The sequence below is a fragment of the Coregonus lavaretus genome, assembly GCF_964263955.1.
Source record: "Coregonus lavaretus genome assembly, chromosome: 13".
Lineage (NCBI taxonomy): Eukaryota > Metazoa > Chordata > Actinopteri > Salmoniformes > Salmonidae > Coregonus > Coregonus lavaretus.
Window position 1 is genome coordinate 24,283,148 of NC_140000.1, and position 18,916 is coordinate 24,302,063.

The 18,916-nt window shown below is 46.0% G+C and overlaps 1 protein-coding gene across 1 annotated transcript; it reads right to left on the reverse strand.

Annotated features, from left to right (window-relative positions):
• Nucleotides 1-319: 319 nt before the first annotated feature.
• LOC311140134 (serine/threonine-protein kinase Nek10-like) lies at nt 320-18,411 on the reverse strand (the record flags this gene model as incomplete). The annotated part of the gene is made up of 33 exons (XM_084175072.1): nt 320-403; nt 560-630; nt 800-905; nt 2,652-2,762; nt 2,915-3,015; nt 3,111-3,148; nt 3,292-3,346; nt 3,459-3,524; nt 3,614-3,912; nt 4,072-4,142; nt 4,239-4,368; nt 4,567-4,642; nt 4,857-4,959; nt 5,117-5,238; nt 8,467-8,512; nt 8,680-8,817; nt 9,313-9,441; nt 10,201-10,303; nt 10,389-10,453; nt 10,554-10,631; nt 10,779-10,840; nt 10,954-11,093; nt 11,455-11,679; nt 16,226-16,312; nt 16,414-16,493; nt 16,681-16,748; nt 17,032-17,110; nt 17,210-17,251; nt 17,443-17,527; nt 17,620-17,715; nt 17,802-17,935; nt 18,026-18,086; nt 18,254-18,411. 33 exons carry the CDS (start codon nt 18,409-18,411, stop codon nt 320-322), a joined length of 3,309 nt encoding a protein of 1,102 aa, XP_084031198.1.
• Nucleotides 18,412-18,916: the final 505 nt, after the last annotated feature.

Consider the following 18,916-nt stretch of genomic DNA (forward strand, 5'->3'; position numbering starts at 1 on the left):
GCCCCCTTCTCTCTGCCCCCCCCCCCCCCCCCCTTCTCTCTCTCTCTCTCTCTCTCTCTCCCCCCTATTCTCTATTTCTCTCCTCTCCTTGATAGAGAAGTATGACTGCTTACTTTGACCCGAAATCAGTACTCTGACCTTAATTGTCTCTGTTTCAGCCTGTAGTGAAACACCTCCCCTTTATGCAGACTGTGTATCATTGATCTACTTCTTTGTCAAGGTTATCAGCCTCGCAAAGAAATTTAATGCTATCCCATTTCCACAACGTGACTGGAAAATACCAGCACACTAATAAAGATATGATTTATAAGGATGGAGGTCACTTGTTTGCCCCTGTTGCACCCTGGTCATTCCTCATTGCATTGTAGTATCCATTCTCCTCCAGAACCTCCTCTATAATGGCCTGAAATGAAATATCTTATAGCATTCATATTTCTTAACCAGTTTCTCCATTTTAGCCAGGCATAGACATCCACAAATATGTCAACTATAACAGGCTATCTTACTGTATGCATCTGCCTTTTATTTCTATACATTAAAAAATATCCAAGCTACTAACCTGCATCTGCTCATAGTTGATTCCCTCCTTGAGATTCCCATTTTCCATATCCCCTGTAGCACAAAGTTGCACTTGTTAGCAGAGCAATTTTAGGCATCTAAACACCTAGGCAGAGTTCTAGCGACCCCCATGGGAGACAATGTGAGAACACAGCACTTATCATGTAGCTGTGCCTCTTGGCTCAGTATTCTGTTAGATTGCTATGTTAACCAGTATGCACTAGCACTGAGGTTAGTTTACCTTGCTTGGCAGCACCTAGATGGTCTCCTCCAAAAGACTGGACCAGAGACCACCATTCTGAGTTGGCAGAGCCTGACTCCATTAGCTCTGGAGACCCCTGGAGCAGCTAGAAACAAAATGGAGATCAACACATACTGATTTAACCCATTAAATCAAATCAAATTTTATTTGCCACATGCGCTGAATACAACAGGTGTAGACCTTACAGTGAAATGCTTACTTACAAGCCCTTAACCAACAGTGCAGTTTTAAGAAAAAAAGTGTTAAGTAAAAAATAGATTAAAAAAAGGTAATTGAGGTAATATGTACATGTGGGTTGAGTTAAAGTGACTAGCAGTAGCGTAAAGGAGGGGGTGGGGTGGGGGTGGGGTGGGGGGGGGGGTACAATGCAAATAGTCCGGGTAGCCATGATTAGCTGTTCAGGAGTCTTATGGCTTGTGGGTAGAAGCTGTTAAGAAGCCTTTTGGACCTAAACTTGGCGCTCCAGTGCCGCTTGCGGTGCGGTAGCAGAGAGAACAGTCTATGACTATGGTGGCTGGAGTCTTTGACAATTTTTAGGACCTTCCTTTGACACCGCCTGGTATAGAGGTCCTGGATGGCAGGAAGCTTGGCCCCAGTGATGTACTGGGCCATACGCACTACCCTCTGTAGTGCCTTGTGGTCGGAGGCCGAGCAGTTGCCATACCAGGCGGTGATGCAACCAGTCAGGATGCTCTCGATGGTGCAGCTGTAGAACCTTTTGAGGATCTGAGGACCCATGCCAAATCTTTTCAGTCTCCTGAGGGGGAATAGGCTTTGTCGTGCCCTCTTCACGACTGTCTTGGTGTGTTTGGACCATGATAGTTTGTTGGCGATGTGGACACCAAGGAACTTGAAGCTCTCAACCTGTTCCACTACAGCCCCGTCGATGAGAATGGGGGCGTGCTCAGTCCTCTTTTTTTCCCCTGTAGTCCACAATCATCTCCTTTGTCTTGATCACGTTGAGGGAGAGGTTGTTATCCTGGCACCACACGGCCAGGTCTCTGACCTCCTCCCTATAGGCTGTCTCACTGTTGTTGGTGATCAGGCCTACCACTGTTGTGTCGTCGGCAAACTTAATGATGCTGTTGGAGTCGTGCCTGGCCATGCAGTCATGGGTGAACAGGGAGTACAGGTGGGGACTGAGCACGCACCCCTGAGGGGCCCCCGTGATCGTATACAGATGTGTTGTTACCTACCCTTACCACCTGGGGGTAGCCCGTCAGGAAGTCCAGGATCCAGTTGCAGAGGGAGGTGTTTAGTCCCAGGGTCCTTAGCTTAGTGATGAGCTTTGAGGGCACTATGGTGTTGAACGCTGAGCTGTAGTCAATGAATAGTATTCTCACGTAGGTGTTCCTCTTGTCCAGGTGGGAAAGGGCAGTGTGGAATGCAATAGAGATTGCATCATCTGTGGATCTGTTGGAGCGGTATGCAAATTGGAGTGGGTCTAGGGTTTCTGGGTAATGGTGTTGATGTGAGCCATGACCAGCCTTTCAAAGCACTTCATGGCTACAGACGTGAGTGCTACGGGTCGGTAGTCATTTAGGCAGGTTATCTTATTGTTCTTGGGCACAGGGACTATGATGGTCAGCTTGAAACATGTTGGTATTACAGACTCAGTCAGGGAAATGTTGAAAATGTCAGTGAAGACACTTGCCAGTTGGTCAGCGCATGCTCGGAGTACACGTCCTGGTAATCCGTCTGTCTCTGCAGCCATTAGATGAACTAGACTGGTATATAGGCTTTCAATGCCACGCTAACTACCGCAGTGCAACTCCATAGTTGAGACAGACTGCACTAACGTTGTTGTAAGTTCCTGGTGTCTGGTGCTTACCTTGTTAAGCTCCACCTTGAGATTGTAGGGACTGCTTCCATAGTGGAACAGGGATTTTTTGAATCTCTCAATCACCCGCCGTTTGACACTGTGCTGAAGAGCTGGGGGAAGCTGAACATAAAATGGTTAAAAACAGTACAATTTAAAATATAATGGCTAAAATGTCTAGCCATACTGTATACACCAACCAATTGGTACATAGTTCTCATTATTATTACCTGAACTCTTAATCAAATGAAAATCTAAAGTACATAGAGACTTACCTGAGTGATGTAAATGATCTTATGCAGTTGTACCAGGAGTCTTTGGACAGGGTCATCAATCTGCCGAACCTTCCTCTGAGATACACAGATTCCTGCTGACGCTATGAAACCCACATGTTTATCAGTTGAGTTGAACCCACTTAACCAAAGAGTTGAAGGAGGAAAGAAGAACATCCTTCAAAATGGCCCAATTTACCTGGTCGAGGATTTGGCTTCGGAACAGCAAACTCACCACTGAGGAAAACAAGATGATTCTTTTATCACCTGACTGACAAACTGTTGTCATCACACAAACAGTACCTCTTCAGATGAAATTATGATATGGGTAATATTCAACAGCATATAATATATCAGAGTATGATCGTATACAGACTCACCCAGCTAAGTTTTGTTCATCTGCCACAGAGGCACCGACGCTGCGCTTTATCAGCCCTTTAAACAATTACAAATATAAATTGATTCCAATCCAAACATTACACTTGGAAATACTCCTAGTAGTTGAAAGATCTAAATTCAAGTGAGCATTTTGAATTCAAGTACTCACCAGCGTCTTTATACCCCGAGGCAGTGGAGATGTTGGTATGAGAGGGATCTAGATCTGAGCCATTATCTATAGAAACACATAGATCATAATCAACATGGTAGCAAATGTTTTATGAGAAACATGAATTATGGCCATATAATCCAGGGAAGATTTACCTTGGCTGTGCATTTGTTTGCTTTGGTTTGAGCTGTGGCCTAAAGAGAAGTATGGTACCATGGACTCATCAGTCCTACTAGTGGTTTTCTCCTGGTCTTTAGATGAGTGGCAGCAGCTGACCTTGCCCCGATGGCTCTCCAGGAAGTACTTCTGTGCTCGCTTCCTGTCTCGCGCCGCCCTCCTCTCCAAAGCATTCTGGGAGGTGTACAAGCTGTCCATGAACCTCATCATGATGTCAGAGATCTTGGAGCTGACTTCCACGATGTCTGGACGCAAGTCTGCATCAGTTGTCAGGCACCTGAGGAGTATTATGGGAGTTATTTAGGTAATAATCAGATAATGTAGCATCTTATCAAGCACTGTCCATCATTGATTTGTGTGATGCAATGGGAGCCCTTTGCTATCCACATCAAAGATCTTTAAGTGAAAAATAAATGAATTCACTTGATCATCTTACCATTTAATCATGTCTGTGACTCTCTCTGAGAAAAGGCCTTCCTCCACTGGTTCATAGACTGCCTCCACAATCTACCAACACAAACCACAGTTTAACAATAATAGCCTTAGATACACAGAGAACCTATGTGAGTAGTGTGTGTGTGTATGTGTATTTGTTTGTGTTACCTTGGTGGCGAGGGAGAGCATGTTACTGCTGTAGAATGGAGGCCTCAGTGTGGCCATCTGGTAGAGGATACATCCTATAGCCCAGACATCAGCCTTCTCCCCATACGGCTCACTCTTCACTATCTCTGGACTACACAAATACACACACACACACACACACAGACACAAAAAAAAGAGGCAGTTTTAGAGATCATTCAAATGATATTGGAGTGTCAGTAATGAAGCTTGCTAAAGGAAGTCGTACCTTAGAGATGACCTACTTCATCATCAGAACAGATCTCCCTGAAATCTCCCCTGATTATGAGTAACTATTATACACAGAACTCACCAGGAGTACAGTATGGTCCCAACCACTGATGTTAGCTTGCTGTTCTCCTGTTTCTGTTTAGCCAGCCCAAAGTCAGCTGAAATAGATTCAGGTCACATGTTACCAAAGACAAATGTTTTATCGACACATATACCTTCAGGCAAAAGGGCATGATGTAAGTAAAATGAATGATAAGTGGTTTGCTGAAGAATTTGACTTATTCACATTTACAGTACCTGCGCTTCTAGTTTTAGTAGGAGATGACATGAGAGAGAAATAGAGCATGAAAGGAACAACTGTGATTGACTGACTGATAGAGACTTTGTCCATCTTTCCCAGCATGACGTTATTAGGAGTGAGGTCTCGGTGGACGATCCTCTTCTCCTTGTGCAGGTACCTTAAAGCCAGACATATCTGAGGAATTTCATCGGGAGAAAGAAAACAAGGATATGCACTCTTTAGTAAACAACATCATAGCATTGATTCACTCATTCATAGTAATTATCCAAGAGAGAATTCACGGTCACAGTAGGTTTCTTGTCAGTGCAATGCAATGGAGGCCGATACTTACCTGGATGAATATGTTCCAAAGTCGCTCCTCTGTGAATTGCTGCTCCTTCTCTTTCAGAGAGTTGAAATGGTCCCAGAGGGGAACTCCTTCTATCAACTCCATGACAATGTACAGCCTGTCACCTAAAACAGTGTTCATAGCCATTTATAAAGCTGATACAGTGGGGGAAAAATGTCACGGTTTCGGCCGAGGCTGCTCCTCCTCCTGGTTCGGGCAGGCTTCGGCGGTCGTCGTCCCCGGAGTACTAGCTGCCACCGATCTATGTTTCATGTTCTTGTTTGGTTTGTGTTAAACCGTAGACATCACGTTATCGTCCGTTGTTTTGATCGTGTGATCATTCTATTAATAAATATGTACGCATTCAACGCTGCGCATTGGTCTCTCCCTGACGATCGTGACAGAAGAAACCACCAGAACTGGACCAAGCAGCCTAGTGAGGAGCAGAGTGGGTGGACTTGGCAACAGTGGAGGCAGAGCTTCGACTGGGTCAAGCCGAATGAGGAGCTGAATGGCGGAGATTGGAAGCAGAAGAGCGAGAGTTGGGCGAGAATTATCGAGGCCTGGCCCACGGGGAGGAGAGACTCCCAGAAAAGTTTTAGGGGGGGGCTCACGACGTCGGACCAGCAGGAGGCCGCGATAGAGCGGCCCAGCGGGTTGCCAGAGGAGGCCGCCAGGTTACGGGGGCCACTGGTCGAAGAGGGGATGGAGGATGTAGAGGCACGGCGAGAGGTACTGGCGTGTGTTGCCAGTCCGGTCCGGCCCGTTCCAGATCCCGGTGTAGGGCCAGTGGTGTGAGTCCCCAGTACGGTCCGGTCCATTCCTGCTCCCCGCACCAAGTCTGTGGTGCGTTTCGTCAGCCCTGTCCGGCCCGTTCCTGCTCTCCGCACCAAGTCTGTGGTGCGCGTCGCCAGCCCAGTCCGGCCCATTCCTGCTCCCCGCACCAAGTCTGTGGTGCGTTTCGTCAGCCCTGTCCGGCCCGTTCCTGCTCTCCGCACCAAGTCTGTGGTGCGCGTCGCCAGCCCAGTCCGGCCCATCCAAGCTCCCCGCACCAAGTCAGTGGTGCGCTTTGTCAGCCCGGTCCGGCCCGCTCCTGCTCCCCACACCAAGCCAGTGGTGTGCGTCGTCGGTCCGGCACGGCCCGTGCCTGTTCCACTGGTGCCTGGTCCGGCACCGGTCAGATGCGTTACGCCGGAGCTAGAGCAATCCGCTCCATCAGTGTGCAGTCCAGCTCCGGCCAGCGGGGCCAGACCGGACCAGGGGTACTTTGGGGGGTTGGAGAGGGAGTGGGGATCAGGCCCGGAGCCGGATCCGCCGCCAAGGCGGAGTGCCCACCCGGTCCCTCCCCTGTGGTATTTAGTTGGCGCGGTCGGAGTCCGCGCCTTTAGGGGGGGGTACTGTCACGCCCTGGCTCTGGGGACACTGTTATGTTGAGCCAGGGTGTGTAATTCTATGTTTGTATTTCTATGTTGGCCTGAGTGACTCCCAATCAGAGGCAACGAGTGTCAGCTGGTTGTCTCTGATTGGGAGCCATATTTAACTGTCTGTCTTTCACTTTGTGTTTGTGGTTTCTTGTTCGTGTTGGTTTGTGTTTAAACCATAGACGTCACGTTTTTCGTTTGTTGTTTTGATCGTGTGATCATTAAATAAATATAAATATGTTCACCTTCAACGCTGCGCATTGGTCTGTTCCATATGATGATCGTGACAAAAAAAGTATTTAGTCAGCCACCAATTGTGCAAGTTCTCCCACTTAAAAAGATGAGAGAGGCCTGTAATTTTCATCATAGGTACACGTCAACTATGACAGACAAAATGAGAAAAAAAAATCCAGAAAATCACATTGTAGGATTTTTAATGAATTTATTTGCAAATTATGGTGGAAAATAAGTTTTTGGTCAAAAACAAAAGTTTCTCAATACTTTGTTATATACCCTTTGTTGGCAATGACACAGGTCAAACGTTTTCTGTAAGTCTTCACAAGGTTTTCACATACTGTTGCTGGTATTTTGGCCCATTCCTCCATGCAGATCTCCTCTAGAGCAGTGATGTTTTGGGGCTGTCGCTGGGCAACACAGACTTTCAACTCCCTCCAAAGATTTTCTATGGGGTTGAGATCTGGAGACTGGCTAGGCCACTCCAGGACCTTGAAATGCTTCTTACGAAGCCACTCCTTCGTTGCCCGGGCGGTGTGTTTGGGATCATTGTCATGCTGAAAGACCCAGCCACGTTTCATCTTCAATGCCCTTGCTGATGGAAGGAGGTTTTCACTCAAAATCTCACGATACATGGCCCCATTCATTCTTTCCTTTACACGGATCAGTCGTCCTGGTCCCTTTGCAGAAAAACAGCCCCAAAGCATGATGTTTCCACCCCCATGCTTCACAGTAGGTATGGTGTTCTTTGGATGCAACTCAGCATTCTTTGTCCTCCAAACACGACGAGTTGAGTTTTTACCAAAAAGTTCTATTTTGGTTTCATCTGACCATATGACATTCTCCCAATCCTCTTCTGGATCATCCAAATGCACTCTAGCAATCTTCAGACGGGCCTGGACATGTACTGGCTTAAGCAGGGGGACACGTCTGGCACTGCAGGATTTGAGTCCCTGGCGGCGTAGTGTGTTACTGATGGTAGGCTTTGTTACTTTGGTCCCAGCTCTCTGCAGGTCATTCACTAGGTCCCCCCGTGTGGTTCTGGGATTTTTGCTCACCGTTTTTGTGATCATTTTGACCCCACGGGGTGAGATCTTGCGTGGAGCCCCAGATCGAGGGAGATTATCAGTGGTCTTGTATGTCTTCCATTTCCTAATAATTGCTCCCACAGTTGATTTCTTCAAACCAAGCTGCTTACCTATTGCAGATTCAGTCTTCCCAGCCTGGTGCAGGTCTACAATTTTGTTTCTGGTGTCCTTTGACAGCTCTTTGGTCTTGGCCATAGTGGAGTTTGGAGTGTGACTGTTTGAGGTTGTGGACAGGTGTCTTTTATACTGATAACAAGTTCAAACAGGTGCCATTAATACAGGTAACGAGTGGAGGACAGAGGAGCCTCTTAAAGAAGAAGTTACAGGTCTGTGAGAGCCAGAAATCTTGCTTGTTTGTAGGTGACCAAATACTTATTTTCCACCATAATTTGCAAATAAATTCATAAAAAATCCTACAATGTGATTTTCTGGAGAAAAAAAATCTCAATTTGTCTGTCATAGTTGACGTGTACCTATGATGAAAATTACAGGCCTGTCTCATCTTTTTAAGTGGGAGAACTTGCACAATTGGTGGTTGACTAAATACTTTTTTCCCCCACTGTATCTTAATAATGTTAACTCAAAATAGTGGTGTGTGTCTGATACTTACCTTCCAAGAATGTCTTGTAATATTTCACAACATTTGGATGGGTCATCTTCAGGGAACAGAGAAAAAAGCATGAGTGCTCATCATTCAAAAATAAGTACTGACTGGTGTGTTGTAGGTAATACTGTATATAACCACATGGTAGAATACCAACAAACAAAAGCTACGTGTGAGACATGAACTACTGTATCTGGCCAATAGTAAACCAATGCTAACCTGTTCCTTAATGATGGTGAGCTCAGACACTATCTTCTCCACATTGCTGTCTCTGGACTTCTTATCTTTGCCAAAGGCAGGGTTGTGGAGATTCACTTCCTTCAGAGCCAGAAGGTTCTGACCACTCTGTTTCCTCACCTCTCAGCACAACCCCACACAACAACCAAAACCAAACAGGCAGAAAATATACCATAAAGAATGTTCATGTGTGGAATGATATTAGTGCCTAAATACATTTCAGATTCAATTTCTTTTGGCACTAAAATCACTCCATAGTCATGCCAAATTGTACAAATTCAAACTCAAGCATGTAGAGGTAGCTAAATTCTAGTGATTGCAATTCATGATCATGAGTCATTGAAATCAAAGCACAATCAGACATGCCACATAAATCACAACCACATAGGGTGAACGCACCAATTTGCGAGTCGCTCTGGCTAAGAGCGTCTGCTAAATGACGTTAATGTGCCCTTGAGCAAGGCACTTAACCCTAATTGCTCCTGTAAGTCGCTCTGGATAAGAGCGTCTGCTAAATGACTAAAATGTAAATGTAAAATGTAATGGTTGTCATGTGTCCACTCTTACAGGCACGTTAAGGTTGGCACTGATGAACGGCTCAGTGGGAGGCTCTACCTTGAACACACTGCCGAAGGCCCCAGTGCCTAGATGGTCCAGTATGGAGTAGCCATTGATCACTCTCAGAGGAGGGCGGTTCTGGTCGACAGCCTCAATGCTCTCCCTCAGGCTGTCCAATTCCTCCTGCTAAAGGCAAGCCAATACACGCCAGTAAACAATCCTCACTGAGTTGAGTAGGGTAGTAATGACCGCAGAGCATAGGTAATGAAAATGGTAATTTAATCATTATTATGATTATATGGGGCTTTACTTTACAATCTAAATGTATTTAACAGATAAGAGGAGACAGGTGAGGGCCCTTGAATGTACAGATAACTGCCAAAATAAAGGAAACACTTGAGTAAATGAGGGATACAAAGTATATTGAAAACAGGTGCTTCCACACAGTTGTCGTTCCTGAGTTAATTAAGCAATTAACATCCCATCATATTTAAGGTCATGTATAAAAATGTTGGGCAGGCCATTATTTTGGCTACCATGGGTATGCCACCATAAGATGACAATGCCCCCATCCACAGGGTACGAGTGGTCACTGAATGGTTTGATGAGCATGAAAACGATGTACACCATATTCCATGGCCGTCTCAGTCACCAGATCTCAACCCAATTGAACCCTTCTGGGAGATTCTGGAGTGGCGCCTGAGACAGCGTTTTCCACCACCATCAACAAAACACCAAATTATAGAATTTCTTGTGGAAGAATGATGTTGCATCCCTCCAATAGAGTTCCAGACACTTGTAGAATCTATGTCAAGATGCATTGAAGCTGTTTTGGCTCGTGGTGGCCCAACGCCCTATTAAGACACTTTATGTTGGCGTTTCCTTTATTTTGACAGTTACCTGTATGTTACAGTATAGTCGTTTTTACAGTATATTAGTTCTCACAGTGTAGAGAGAAACTTTTGCTTGAAGTGCTTCATAGACAGTGATGTCTCTCACATAATGTCCAACATCAATGAACAGCTCAAATAAATCTGTAGGAAAGAGCCTGAAACAGAAAATCACTTTCACACATTTTCTGAAAGGAAAGAATATGTACATTGACTTTAAGAAACAATGTCTTACGTCATCACCTTTTAAACAAATGTCGGTTACGTTCCATGCTGAAGAGGAAACGTAGGGTCCGAAATGCATAGCACTGTCAACATCAACAATAACATAATTACTATCATTGTAGTGTAAGGACAGACATGACATGATAATTGTAATTACACCATTATGTAATGCATGTGTAATACCTGTAGGGATATTGCTTTTGGTCCGTTGCGAGAGCTTTGTGGCAGAATCAATTTCGCTATTACATAGACTCCATTCTCCTGACGTAGCAAAGAGAACGTATTTCAAAATGTCCTTTCCACTAACACAATTCTGAATCAATATCATAGTCCTATATATTGTCCAGTTCATTGACCATTCTAATGGCAGCCAACACTCTGTTTCTGTTTGTGGGTAGGTGCCCTTACCTGAACCACCTGATGTGCAGTGGTGTCATCCAAAACAAGCTCAGTCAGAGCTGCACAGCATGCTGCAATAGACAAGTCAGGAAAAGATCGACATTTACACAAGATCATGTTGGACATAGATCAATCTATATGATCTATAGCCAAAATATCCAACATATCCAGTGTGTGTTCCTACCTGACTGTAGAGACATGGTGTCGTCCACATCCTCCTGTGGACTGAGCTCCTCACTGATGCACTGTCTCTGGATGTGTCCCACTGCATTGGCGCTGTAGAGGGCCTCGATAGAGGAGCGGTCCGAAATATACGCCTGCTCACTGGAACAGACAACATACATTACATTACGGAACCCTACTGATCTGGGTTGCATACCGCTTTCTCATAATCTGAATTTTGTCATGGTCATAATATGCACTAACCAATGCTTCAACCACTGTCTTTGACCCACTAATATCTTGAGTAACTCTTGATTAATCTATGCTCTAAAGTTTACGATACTATATTAGCCTAACCAGAGGTTGCATATCCTTCTCTCATAATCATAATTTACTCAAGGTCATATAATATGCACTAACCTCACCCAATATACTGCATTTGACCCAGTGAACTCCTGAATAGTCTATGCTCTCCATTAACTTTTATGATACCTCTTTAGTATATCCAGAGGTAGCCTCTCACCTGTTGAGGATGCGGAGCACCTGTTGCACACCTCCCCAGGTGCGTATCTCAGCACTGGTGTCTGGCTCCTCACACAGCTGGACCAGGACCCACACTATGCTCCACAGCAGCTTCAGGTGTTCCCCGTGCAGCAGGCTGAGCAGCACCGGCAGGCCCTCGCACTCCCTCAACTGCTCCCGCACCTGCCGCACCGGGGAAAGCAGCCGCAGCAACTCTGCACTCATCCTGAAAGGAATTCAAAGAAAAATGGATATGCAAAACATATATCAAAGCAAGACATTGGAAGGTACAGTGAGGGAAAAAAGTATTTGATCCCCTGCTGATTTTGTACGTTTGCCCACTGACAAAGAAATGATCAGTCTATAACTTTAATGGTAGGTTTATTTGAACAGTGAGAGACAGAATAACAACAAAAAAATCCAGAAAAACGCATGTCAAAAATGTTATAAATTGATTTGCATTTTAATGAGGGAAATAATTATTTGACCCCCTCTCAATCAGAAAGATTTCTGGCTCCCAGGTGTCTTTTATACAGGTAACGAGCTGAGATTAGGAGCACACTCTTAAAGGGAGTGCTCCTAATCTCAGCTTGTTACCTGTATAAAAGACACCTGTCCACAGAAGCAATCAATCAATCAGATTCCAAACTCTCCACCATGGCCAAGACCAAAGAGCTCTCCAAGGATGTCAGGGACAAGATTGTAGACCTACACAAGGCTGGAATTGTCACGGTTTCGGCCGAGGCGGCTCCTCCTCCTTGTTCGGGCAGGTTTCGCCGGTCGTCGTCTCCGGAGTTCTAGCTGCCACCGCTCGATGTTTCTTGTTTGTTTGGTTTTGTCTGTTAGTCACACCTGTTTTGTGTTAGGTCTCATTTAGCACCCTATTTAGTTTCCTTGTTGTTAGGTTTGTGTTGTGTGTGATTGTTCGTGTCGTGGTTGCGCTACCCGTGTCGGTACGCTATTTCTCCTGAGCTTCCTCCTCGTTGTGTGAGGAGAGATTTACGCACCTGTGTGTGCGCTTGTATTTTACGCCTGTGTGCGTCTTTTGCCTCCGGGCTGTTTTGGATTAATTTTCGTGCTCAGTAAAGTCTTGTTGGACTTACCCTCTGCTGCCTGCGCCTGATTCTACACCACACCCATACACAGAACCGTGACAGAATCACACACCAAGTGTGGGCGCGGAGGGCACACCGCGGCTAGGTGCTGGGGAGGGTCCCCTGGTGAGGGAGAGAGCAGGTCATACAGTGGGGAGTCCACCCAGGTGAGTAGGCGCCCTACTTACCCAGAGCTTTCTGTCGTTCACTTTACCTTACCTGTTTGTTTCCCACAGGTTGCACCTCGGTCCCAGCATAAGGCGCTAGTCGATTCAGGCGCAGCTGGGAATTTTGTAGACCGGAGATTCTGTGTTAAGTTAGGGATTCCCCTCCTTCCAGTCGAAAAACCCTTTCCTGTACATGCCCTAGATAGTCGTCCGTTAGGATCTGGGTTGATTGGGGAGGTCACAGCGCCACTTAGGATGATGACGCAGGGGGGTCATGAGGAGACGATTCAACTCTATCTTATCGACTCTCCTGCGTATCCGGTGGTACTGGGGCTTCCCTGGTTGATGACCCATGATCCTACTATTTCGTGGCGAGAGAAAGCTCTTAAAGGGTGGTCTGCTCAGTGTGAGGGGTTATGTCTGGGTGTTTCCGTAGGGGCGACCTCGGTGGAGAGTCCGAACCAGATGCCAGCACTGCACATTCCTCCTGAGTATGAGGATTTGGCGCTCGTGTTCAGTAAGACCAGAGCGGCACAGTTGCCACCTCATAGACAAGGGGATTGTGCGATAGACCTCCAGACAGGAGCAGCGCTTCCGCGGAGCCATGTGTATCCTTTGTCACAGGAGGAGAAAAGGGCAATGGAGACTTACATTGCCGAGTCTCTGAGACAGGGATACATACGGACCTCCACTTCTCCCGCGTCCTCGAGCTTCTTTTTTGTGAAGAAAAAGGATGGAGGTTTGCGTCCGTGTATTGATTACCGCGGTCTCAATCAGGTGACGGTGAAGTACAGCTCTATTTACTCACGTCTTCCGGCATTACGGGGTGCCCGAGGATATAGTGTCCGATCGAGGCCCCCAGTTTACCTCCAGAGTCTGGAGAGCATTTATGGAACGTTTGGGGGTCTCGGTGAGCCTTACCTCGGGTTACCACCCGGAGAGTAATGGGCAGGTTGAACGAGTCAACCAGGATGTGGGTAGGTTTCTGAGGTCATATTGTCAGGGCCGGCCGGAGGAGTGGGCGAGATATGTGCCCTGGGCCGAGATGGCACAGAACTCTCTCCGCCACTCCTCCACCCAACTAACCCCTTTTCAGTGTGTATTAGGGTACCAGCCGGTTCTGGCACCATGGCATGAGAGCCAGATCGAGGCCCCCGCTGTGGATGAGTGGGTGCGGCGCTCGGAGGAGACGTGGGACGCTGCACACGTGTGCCATACGTCGACAGAAGACGAGCGCCGACCTACACCGCAGTGAGGGGCCAGTGTACGCACCTGGAGATCGAGTCTGGCTCTCAACCAGAAACCTGCCCCTCCGCCTGCCCTGCCGGAAGCTGGGTCGGCGGTTTGTGGGGCCTTTTAAAGTCCTGAGGAGATTGAACGAGGTGAGTTACAGGTTAGAACTACCTATTGATTACAAGAATATTAACCCCTCGTTCCATGTGTCTCTCCTCAGGCCGGTGGTAGCTGGTCCACTCCAGGACTTTGAGATTGAGGAGACTCCTCCGCCCCCGTTGGACATCGAGGGGGCTCCGGCGTACACGGTTCGGACCATCCTGGATTCGAGACGCCGGATGGGGGGTCTCCAATATCTCGTGGAGTGGGAGGGGTACGGTCCGGAGGAGCGGTGCTGGGTGCCAAGGAGGGACATTCTGGATCCGTCCCTGATGACCGAATTCCATCGTGGTCATCCTACGCGCCCTGCTCCGCGTCCCCCTGGTCGTCCCCGAGGCCGGAGGCGGCGCGCGGCTGGAGCCGCGCGTCAAGGGGGGGGTACTGTCACGGTTTCGGCCGAGGCGGCTCCTCCTCCTTGTTCGGGCAGGTTTCGCCGGTCGTCGTCTCCGGAGTTCTAGCTGCCACCGCTCGATGTTTCTTGTTTGTTTGGTTTTGTCTGTTAGTCACACCTGTTTTGTGTTAGGTCTCATTTAGCACCCTATTTAGTTTCCTTGTTGTTAGGTTTGTGTTGTGTGTGATTGTTCGTGTCGTGGTTGCGCTACCCGTGTCGGTACGCTATTTCTCCTGAGCTTCCTCCTCGTTGTGTGAGGAGAGATTTACGCACCTGTGTGTGCGCTTGTATTTTACGCCTGTGTGCGTCTTTTGCCTCCGGGCTGTTTTGGATTAATTTTCGTGCTCAGTAAAGTCTTGTTGGACTTACCCTCTGCTGCCTGCGCCTGATTCTACACCACACCCATACACAGCACCGTGACAGGAATGGGCTACAAGACCATCGCCAAGCAGCTTGGTGAGAAGGTGACAACAGTTGGTGCAATTATTCGCAAATGGAAGAAACACAAAATAACTGTCAATCTCCCTCGGCCTGGGGCTCCATGCAAGATCTCACCTCCTGGAGTTGCAATGATCATGAGAACGGTGAGGAATCAGCCCAGAACTACACGGGAGGATCTTGTTAATAATGATCTCAAGGCAGCTGGGACCATAGTCACCAAGAAAACAATTGGTAACACACTACGCCGTGAAGGACTGAAATCCTGCAGCGCCCGCAAGGTCCCCCTGGTCAAGAAAGCACATATACAGGCCTGTCTGAAGTTTGCCAATGAACATCTGAATGACTCAGAAGAGAACTGGGTGAAAGTGTTGTGGTCAGATGAGATCAAAATCGAGCTCTTTGGCATCAACTCAACTCGCCGTGTTTGGAGGAGGAGGAATGCTGCCTATGACCCCAAGAACACCATCCCCACCGTCAAACAAGGAGGTGGAAACATTATGCTTTGGGGGTGTTTTTCTGCTAAGGGGACAGGACAACTTCACCGCATCAAAGGGACGATGGACGGCGCCATGTACCGTCAAATCTTGGGTGAGATCCTCCTTCCCTCAGCCAGGGCATTGAAAATGGGTCGTGGATGGGTATTCCAGCATGACAATGACCCAAAACACACGGCCAAGGCAACAAAGGAGTGGCTCAAGAAGAAGCACATTAAGGTCCTGGAGTGGCCTAGCCAGTCTCCAGACCTTAATCCCATAGAAAATCTGTGGAGGAAGCTGAAGGTTCGAGTTGCCAAACGTCAGCCTCGAAACCTTAATGACTTGGAGAAGATCTGCAAAGAGGAGTGGGACAAAATCCCTCCTGAGATGTGTGCAAACATGGTGGCCAACTACAAGAAACATCTGACCTCTATGATTGCCAACAAGGGTTTTGCCACCAAGTACTAAGTCATTTTTGCAGAGGGGTCAAATACTTATTTCCCTCATTAAAATGCAAATCAATTTATAACATTTTTAACATGCGTTTTTCTGGATTTTTTTGTTGTTATTCTGTCTCTCACTGTTCAAATAAACCTACCATTAAAATTATAGACTGATCATGTCTTTGTCAGTGGGCAAACGTACAAAATCAGCAGGGGATCAAATACTTTTTCCCTCACTGTACATGTGATTGCTACTGATATAGTCATGCTGTTGATGGGGTGTAAGGCGAACTGTTTATTTTTAAGCAACTTTGTTGTGTAAAGATTAACGCAAAGAGTGTGACTGATTAGGAAGTTAGGTACTGTACCTTTTGGACAGTAAGTCATACTCTTGTAGTATAACAAGAAGGTTCTCCATGATTGCCAACTCTCCTATCTTCTCCTTGCATTCTGAACTAGGGGATAGATCAAGTGATGTATTTAAGTGTTAGCTACAGTCTATACTTTTACTAAAAGTATGCATGATGTCCCAAGGTCCCTCTATAAGAGCAGTTACCTATCAGCCAATGAGGTGAGTGCTAGGAGGGCACCTAGTAACACACTGCTGTCACGCGTTGATAGGAGCTTTACCAGGGTCTGAGCATGAAATATTATATCATTATATGCTCATTAGTTACTACTTTCCCAGACAGAAAAAACTAAAACCGATCCACAAGTAATAAGGATCAGACATTGCACTAATAGTCAGTTAGGAGCACAGTTCTTAATTTAACACAATCCTACAGTATTTGTATGAGGCAGTGCAATTTGTGCAATTGTTTACCTTATGAGCTCCACTCTCAATAACCCACTGCCTTTGGTCCTCCACTGCAGACAGTTTCTGAAACATATCTATTCAGGAATGAAGAGACAAGGAATGATAAGGAAGGACATTGAGGGAAATACAGGCTACTTTTGGGGGGGACGATGGATGGCGCCATGTACCGTCAAATCTTGGGTGAGATCCTCCTTCCCTTAGCCAGGGCATTGAAAATGGGTCGTGGATGGGTATTCCAGCATTACAATGACCCAAAACACACGGCCAAGGCAACAAGGGAGTGGCTCAAGAAGAAGCACATTAAGGTCCTGGAGTGGCCTAGCCAGTCTTTTGGGGGGGGGGGATTTGATAACTCACATGTCATAGTGACCAACTTCTCTATGGCAAATGTCTGCTCTCCACACTCCAGATAACTGCTGCACACCAACTCCATGTACTGAAGAGGAAGGGGAAGGGATAGAAAGCAACAGCGATAAAAAGCAACACAGGACTGTCAGACTAGAAGGTTTTTAAAATAGATTTAAAGTACATTTACCCTTGCGAGAAGATCAACACCTTGGAGTTGATGAAAAACTCTCTGAAAAGAGAGGGTATGAAGAGAATTAAAAAGATACCTGAATTCAGAGTGTTGAATTGTCCTACTTGCTTGTCAGGTTTTTGTCAACAAGTCATAAGAGAAAGGCAGCACAAGTCATATCTATTTTACAAGGAGCCATGCTGATGCATCATATGGTGTTGAAGGAAGAAAAGGCCCACCATTAGTTTTACCTGATAAAGTGGTTCTCTTATAAGCAATCGTAAACAGATGAGCACTCTAAGGACAGACTCAGGTGGTGCATGGTTGACCCAGTCACTACAAAGGAAGTACACACATAACTGAGCAACTTTCAAGACCTTTGTCAACAACATCAGCTGCACAAAAATTGTTGAAACCATATGGACTACCTGCACAGTCTGTTCTTGACCAAAGAGGTAAGGATCTCCAAAAATAGCTTATGTTGAGGATGACTGCTGAAACAATGTTGATTTCTGTATGTTGCACTGTTAGAACGGAAGATGTGTAAGAAAAGTTAATTATGTGATCAATCATATTTAAGGAATCCAAAATGCATTATTTAGGGGTATACCTGAATTTCTCCAGCTCAGGATCTTCAGAGGTTATGTGAATCTGATTATTTTTGCTGGCATTATTTAGCTGGAGAGTGGTCTGGGATCTTCCTCCACTGTTGCGGACCTTACATGACTGACTCAATGCTGCCACCTGGAATGTCAGGCAGACAAACCTGATCACATCATACTGTACAACACAAAATAGAGGGTTTGACATTCATATGAATTGACATTTCCTTACCTGGTGTCTGTGAGCATTAGTTGCAAGCAGGGACAGAAGTTTCCTGAGATCATGTGATTCCCTGAAAATGTTACACTTAGGTCAATCCTTTTATTCCAGTCAAAACAGGATATCAGTTGTGTGCTAATATTTTAGTTCAAAATGTCCCCAAAAAGTAGGCCTATTTTGACATTATGTATGTGCAGTATCTGAATTGACTGAAACTGAAATTACTTCAATACAACTTACTTGTTCTCTGGTCCCTTTGACTTCTGGAGTAGTTTGTCTGCTCTTATCAACTTTTTAACTGGGTTGGGCATTATACAAACTCCCCTCTGTTTCCATAGGTAATACCTGACGTTCAACTTCCGACAATTGACACAATATAACAATGTATTCAATATCATGGCATTTGGTACATTGTAACTGCTCTCAATATACAAATAAACATAGTCTGTTTTAGAAACATTAGACTAGCGGTAACAATGAACAACAACAAATGCGACATAGTTCAGGCATAATGCAGCCATCCACTACAAGGGAACTCAAAACAAAGGAGAAACATTTGACCAATGAGCAGTCTCTTACCCTCCTTCACCATGGCAAATATGTAGGATACACCTGTTATTTTATTATTATTTTTCAAGCTTGTTTTCTCCTTGAAGGTGGCAGTTTATTCATGGCCATATCATGGGAAAGTATGTGCCCGAATTGGAAAAGGTCATACTGAAATTGATGATAGTTTTAACCAATAGGAGGAAACAACATTATTATGTGGTAGTTTCTATGGATACAACTGACGCCTTTTCACATTCTGTCAACAGATAATTTTGTCTTTGGAATGTAGTTATTTGTTGTTCCCCTATTATTATAGCTCAGTAGTTCCAGTTTCACCAAGTGCATAAATAAACA